The 7,105-nt window shown below is 48.7% G+C and overlaps 1 protein-coding gene across 1 annotated transcript in view; it reads right to left on the reverse strand.

The window, feature by feature from the left end:
- The window catches only part of CBR3 (carbonyl reductase 3), a 7,367-nt gene extending 630 nt beyond the window's left edge, over window positions 1-6,737 (reverse strand). Inside the window, exons 1-2 of the mRNA XM_029938990.1 lie at window positions 6,081-6,737; window positions 3,950-4,057 (exon numbers count right to left, since the gene is read on the reverse strand). Coding sequence (XP_029794850.1) covers window positions 3,950-4,057; window positions 6,081-6,366 — 394 coding nt within the window. The 5' untranslated portion in view covers window positions 6,367-6,737. The remainder of the gene's footprint in view (window positions 1-3,949; window positions 4,058-6,080) is intronic.
- Between the last annotated feature and the right edge of the window lie 368 nt (window positions 6,738-7,105).

Genomic DNA, 7,105 nt, shown 5'->3' on the forward strand with positions numbered 1-7,105 from the left:
CTCTCGTGCACTTCATTGTTCGCATCCTCCACAAACTTGTTCATGAGGTCCACCAGGTCCTCTTCCGTGAGCGTCTCACATCGGAACTTCTTCTGTAGATCGGTGCTGCAATTTTCAAGGGCTTTGGAGCCCTCCAAACTACTGACGTTCACCACCCTGCCTGAAACAGAAGAGTAAAAAATATGGAAACTGGTCACAGATACACAATGGTTGGGTGACTATACCCAACGTGCAATTGATTGATACTGCGGGTTTAATTGCTGATTTAAAAAAAAAATGACCCTAGAAGGCGCCAGTGGGCTTTAACGGTATTTTGTGCTTTGTTCCCCCAAAGGGGAGAGTGCATTTCTGTCAGTAACAGGGGCTAAAGAACAGTGGTTCTCCAGTAGGTAGTAGTTTTATAAAGCATCCCACTACACACACACAAACACTCCAGGTGCCTGTGAACTTGCTTTCCTAGAGGCAGCACCCTCCCCCCCGAGAGTTAGAGCTTTGTATTGGTTTGCACAATTTCCTAGGGCCCTGAGCACCACCTCTTTGTCTCCAACTGCCAAAAATCAGGGTCAAGCAATGCCTTACGATGAGCGGTGTCTACCCTGAATGATGGGTCCTCTCACGCGTGGAGTGGGTGGATTCTCCATCCAAGTTTTGATTTTCTTCACTTTCTTTAGCCCATCATTAATAATTAAATATAATTAATGAGTTAATATTCACATTAACAATAATTCACGGCTATTAAAGAGACAGTTATGGGGGCACCTGGGTGTCTCAGTCGGTTAAGCCTTCGACTTCGGCTCAGGTCATGATCTCCTGTTTGTGAGTTTGAGCCCCGTGTGGGGCTCTTTGCTGACAGTTCAGAGTCTGGAGCCTCCTTTGGATTCTGTGTCTGTCTCTCTGCCCCACCCCCTCTCACACTCTGTCTCAAAAATAAAACATTAAAAAAAGAGAGAGATGGTTATGTCTTTGAAAAAACATGCAGGCCAAAAACTAGAAGACGGCTTGAAACATTGATGGAAATCCCAAAACCAGGAAATGTGTGAATTTACACAGTTCAACTAACATTGAAAGACACCACATGGCGATACCCGGGTGGCTCAGTCTGTTGAGCATCTGACTTCAGTTCAGGTCATGATCTCACGGTTCATGAGTCTGAACCCCACAAGGATCTGTCTGCTGTCAGCACAGAGCCCACTTCGGATCCTCCGGACCCCTTTCTCACTGGGCCCTCCCCCCTCTCAAAAATGAATATAAAAAGAAGACATCACATTTAGGGGATTCTTTTCTTACATAGTATCCTGAATTTACTTTCTCTGTATCCAATAGGATAGTTGGATTTTTTGCATTTTCTAAGTGGCATTCATTCACCACGGGGTTGAGGGGGGGGTGTTGCACATTCTACTAGACAGCTTTGTGGGCCGACCGCCCACAGAAATGCCCTCACTCTGTCTTGAACATGAGCACCTCGCTTATCCCCAGGTACCTAGGACTCTTCAGTATTTTCTCCCTCTCTTGTAATACATATTTCTTTCCCAACTTTGAACTGTGAAAAATTTGAAGTCTACAGAGAAATTGCAAGAATAAATACCCATATACCCTCCGCCTAAGCATCTCAATTATTAACATTTGGCCACATTTGCCTTCTCTTTAACTGCAGGCAAATATAAAATCTTTCCCTGAGCACTTTATATTTGGTAACAAGGGTATTACATTACATAACCCCAGGAGTGATTGCCTTCAAGACATTTATCCTGGCCCAACACTATTATCTGAAGTATAGTCCATATTCAAAGGATTCCAATTATCTCAATAACCTTCTTCTATGGCTTCTGTTTTCACCCAGTCTTCAATGTGGGATCATGGATTATATTTAGCAGTCATCTCTCTTTAGTCTATTTTAATCTAGAGTAGTTAACAAGGATCTTTTTGAAGACTCTAGGCTATTGTAGTATTTCTCCCATTTGGATTGGCATGATTTTCTTATAATTAGATTCACTTCACTGCTTTGGCCCAGAATACTACTTTGATGATGTTGTGTTCTTCATTACTCTCTAAACAGCTTTGTTCTTTTTTTTTTTTAAGTTTTTTTTTCAAAGTAGGCTGCACATCCAGTGTAGAGTCCAATGTGGGTCTTGAACTCACAACCCTGAGATGGAAACCCAAGCAGACATCAACAGTCAGACACCTAACCGACTGAGCCACCCAGGCACCCTAAACAACTTTGTTCTTAATCGCCTGGCTGCTACAAGGAATTAAATTCAAAAGGGTATAAAGGAAGAAAGAAAAATGAATTATGGGAGATACTCTGCCTTCGGTGGAAATAAAAAACTTTCTTTGATCTCAGGTGACATCTCTGGGAGAGAGGCCAAGGGATGAGCATCTCAGCAGCCAGCTGGGTCCAATCAGCCCTGAGAAGGGCTGCACCCACACAATCACCGCCACCCTTCTTTGCTGAAGTCCAGGTGGACCCACTGGTCCTGAAACAACCCTTACCCCATTCTTAGAAAGAGTGGACAAGTAGCTCCCCCTAGTGGCTGAACATCGGATTAACTTATTTACTCAGAATCTTGAAAGAATAAGCAAAAGGGGTAACTTTCCTTTAAAGAGATATTATAAAGCTAAATAAAATGTGGCTTTTAAGTGAGTCCTGTGTTGGGAAGAGAGTGATTCCCTACAAATCAAGATGCAATGATCCTCAGCTTTTTGCCCTCCAAGTAAACATGAGGTTTACTGAAAATTCACAAATATTCTCTCAATGTGTTGTTTTAAACTAGATTCCCACTTTGGGAGTTACTGTTACAGAAAACTGGTTGAAACCCGTGATTCATCTGCTTCTGGGTTAATGTCTGAGCTCCACCCTCCTCCAGGCTGCCTTTCATCTTTCAAAATGGCTTGGTTTGCAATCATTTGGCCTTAAGATCCTTCCCTTCACTGGAACTAATTATCTTGATGTGATTGAGGGGTGAAATCAGGAAACCCAAATACCGTTTCCAGATCTACTACTACCTGACTGTTCATGTCTTTGGGTCTCAATTTCCGTCTCTGCAAAAGAAAGGCATTGGAATGTAGAGTTTCTTCAACACCTTGTAGCTTTCAAATTCTAGGATTCTAAAACCCATAGAGAGAAGGCTTCCAGATACTTGGTAAAAGTCACTCTTGCAAACGGAATACTATGCAGCTGTAAAAAAAATAAGAAAGCTTTCTGTCCTGATCTAGAAAGAGTCCCAGATAGAGTAAGTGAAGAAAGCAACTGGCAAACATTATACTTAATGTCCCCTTTATGTAATAAAGACACACACACACACACACACACACACACACCTTAGATTTGCATTAAAAAGCTATCCCCTTGGCCCTGAGCACTCAGCAGCACCACGCATCTGGAACCAAGCCTTCCTTCTGCCAGTCCCTGCAACTCCACCTGTGGGCGTTCTGTGATCTCATCCCACTAGGAAAGGACGAAGGGAATTGCCCGTGAAGGCTGGGGACAGGAAATTGGACACGTCGGGGGTAGGAGTCTGAGTGCAACTCTCACCAAGCATCTTTTTATATTTTAAGATTTTTGCACTAGAGATCATCTTTATTCAAAATGTTAAATTAAGAAAAGCACATTTTCTTTTTTTTGGGAGAGCTAGTGAGCGTGAGGGGGGAGGGAGAGAGAGAGAGAGAGAGAGAGAGAGAGAGAGAGAGAGAGAGAGAGAAAGAGAGAGAGAGAGAATCTTAAACAGGTTCCACACTCAGCACAGGGCCCAATGCGGGGCTCTGATCCCGAGACCTGGAATCCTGATGTGAGTTGAAATCAACCGTCAGATGCTCAACTGACTGAGTCTCCCAGGTGCCCCATCATACATATCTGTTTTTATTTATTTTCGAGAGAAAGAGAGACAGAGAAAGACAGAGAGAGAGAAACAGAGAATGAGTAGGGGAGGGGCAGATACATGGCTGGACTTACCATGAGGTTTCATTATGGGCAGTAATTCGATGCAGACATTCCTTGTGGCAAAAAAGTTGGTCTTCAGTGTTATCTCAGCTTGAATGTCAAAGGGTGTTGGATCATCAGCTTCCAAAAAGAGAAGGAAACAAAGACAAAGTCATGCATTTCCCCTTGAAATGTATATAACAAAGCGAATCTTCTCTCTCTCTCTCTTTTTTTAGTTTATTTAAGCATTCTCTATACTGAAGGTGGGGCTGGAACTCACAACCCCAAGATTAAGAGCCAACCAGGTGCCCAGATTTTATCTCTAATTAAAGGGAAAACAAGCTAACTTTATTATTATTTTTTTAAAGTTTATTTTTGAGAGCAAGAGCACAAGCAGGGGAGGGTCAGAGAGAGAGAGAGAGAGAGAGAGAGAGAGAGAGCGCGAGAGCGAGAGAGGAGACCCAGAACTGGAAGCAGGCTCCAGGCTCCAAGCAGTCAGCACAGAGCCGCCAGCGGGCCGAATTCCTGAACGGGGAGATCACGACCTGCACTGAAGTCCCACGTCCAACCAACTGAGCCACGCAGGCTCCCCTGAAACAAGCTAACTTTCAAACGATTTTTAAGCCACTGGATCGGTGGTTCTTGAGCTTCAAGGGTATATCTGAATCACCTGCAGGGCCTGTTAAAACACAGCTTTCTGGGCTCCGCACCCAGAGTTTGGGATTGAGAACGTCTCGGGTGGGGCTCCAGAATTTGCATTTTGAACGCGTTCTCGGGTGACGCTGCAGCTACTGGTCTGGCCACACTTAGGGAATTCCTGGCTTTCACGGCTGCGGCTCAGTCTTGAACGGGTACGGGAGGCACCTGGTGATTCTGTTAAAATGCAAATTCTGATCCAGCGGGTGTGGGGTGAGACGGGAGATTCTGCGGTTCCGGCGAGCGTCTGGGACTGCAAGTGCTGCTGGTCCACCCCCACCCTTTGGAGGGGGCGAGGGTTTCCAGCAGACCCGCGTTGCGGCACGATTGATCCAAGAAGCGGAGTATTTATCCATCCGTTCTTCAACCAGTGGCTGAGGGCTGCACCAGCGGGTGTCTGCCACCTCCCACCTGCGCTTCCAGAAGGCCGACCCGCTGAGCTGGAGGTGCGGGTGCACAACTACGGTGAAGGGTCAAGCGGGGGGAGGGCTGGTCAATCAAGGCCTCATGGTAGTTTTTACCCCGTTCTGCCTCTTGGGTTTCTCGTCCCTACTAGGTTGTAGGTGAGGCTGGCCTGTTTATAATTTCTACCTCCACCACATGGCGGCTCAACAACTTTGTCAGAGCAATAGCGTAATATCCTTGGCCCCCACCCCGGCCAAGATGCTACTAAAACCACACTTAAAAGGTATATTAGAGGGGCGCCTGGGTGGCTCAGTCGGTTAAACGTCCGACTTCGGCTCAGGTCATGATCTCACGATTCGTGGGTTCGAGCTCCGTGTCAGGCTCTGTGCTGACAGCTAGCTCAGAGCCTGGAGCCTGCTTCAGATTCTGTATCTCCCTCTCTCTCTGGCCCTCCCCTGCTCGCGCTGTCTCTCTCTGTCTCTCAAAAATAAATAGAAAACATATTTTTAAAAAAGTATGTTTGATGACAAATTCCCTGGAGGAGGGAACAAGCCTCGCTTCCTTTCTGGCTGAGCCTATCAAAGCTCTGCATTAAACAAAATCTCAAGTCCACTATTGTGCCAGTGCGCGCGGATCGCGTCTCAGCGATCCATTTCCTGTCCCGAGCAGATGCCTCCCGGCTTCTATGAAAGCACCCTTTCAAGGAAACCGAAAGCCCAAAGTGAGCTCGGAGACCCTTCGCAGGGAAAATGTTTTTTGCATTAGACAGAAAGCTGATGAGTTTAGCAGGGTGTGGCCCCCTCCCAGGAGGCCGGCTTCCTGGCAAGCCGCTGCAGCCGACGGCTCCGGGCGGGGGCGCCAGGCTGCGCCCCGCCAGCTTCGCGCCAAGCGAACCCTTCCCGCGACTCCGCGCCAAGCGAGGAGCCGCGGCCGGAGGCCAATGCTGAGCGCACCCCGAGGGGCCGGCGCTGCGCTCCGCGATCGCGCCAGCGGCCAAGCAGGGGGCGCCGATGGCTGTCTGTCCTGAAACCTCCGCGCGCCCAGGGACCCACACCCGACCTACGTTGGAAGGCGATGCCCGCGTTGTTGACCAACACGTTGAGGCCCCCATACTCCTTGCGCAGGAAGTCGCGCAGGGCGCGGATGCTCTGCAGGTCGCCGATGTCCAGCAGGTGGAAGCGGGGGCTCAGGCCCTCGGCCTGGAGCTGCTGCACGGCCGCCCGGCCCCGCTCCGCATCCCGCGCAGAGAGCACCACGTCCCCCGAAAACTGCCGGCACAGGTCGCGCGCGATGGCGAAGCCGATGCCCTTGTTGGCCCCGGTCACCAGCGCCACCCGGCTGCAGGACATGGCCGGGGAAGGCACTTGGCGCGTGGGGAGCGGCCCGGGGCTGGGAGCCACTCGGGAGCGCGCTGCAGAGGCTCGGCCACGGAGCACTGAGTTCTGGGATCCAGTGCTGCGACTTCTAGAGAACGAGGCCCGGGCCCTCGGTCCCTCCCCTGCGAGGAGTGGCCGTCGGTGCCTGAAGGTTTCGTAACGCCTCACTCCGGGGTCCGCCCCCTCCCTGCGCTGCGCCCTTCGGTTCACGCCTCTGAGCCAAGCGGTGGTCTGCGTAGTGGAGCGGCGTAGATTTCCCCAAGCCAGAACGGATGGTGGTGGGCCGATGGGGTCTAGAGATTCATTGCAGTTGGATCGAAACTATTATAGGAAAACCCCAAAAGGAGAAAAACAAGGGCTGAGTAATTTCTTGGGCGCGTGCCCAGCATCCACTGCAAAATGAAAATGTTTGCTCTTTCCTCAAATGCAATGAAATTGTTTAGACATAGATCTTGCTTCTCAGGACATAGGTTCCCCTTTTTCCTTAAACTACAGAAAAAAGGTATTATGGATAGATTTCCAGGCGTGGGCAGGGTTCATTGCTGTGTGTGGTTCCCAGCCTGCCCCAGAGTGAGAGGGAGTGTTTATGAAGCTCTTACCGTGTGCCAAGCCTCTTTTGGAATGCTTTTATTTAGTCCTTACATAACCCTTTCGGGTGCTAAGTGTCTACATTTTAGGTTTGTCCAAGGAAGATCTATACATTTTTTCCTCC

This window comes from Suricata suricatta, chromosome 5 (assembly GCF_006229205.1).
Source record: "Suricata suricatta isolate VVHF042 chromosome 5, meerkat_22Aug2017_6uvM2_HiC, whole genome shotgun sequence".
Classification (NCBI taxonomy): Eukaryota; Metazoa; Chordata; class Mammalia; order Carnivora; family Herpestidae; genus Suricata; species Suricata suricatta.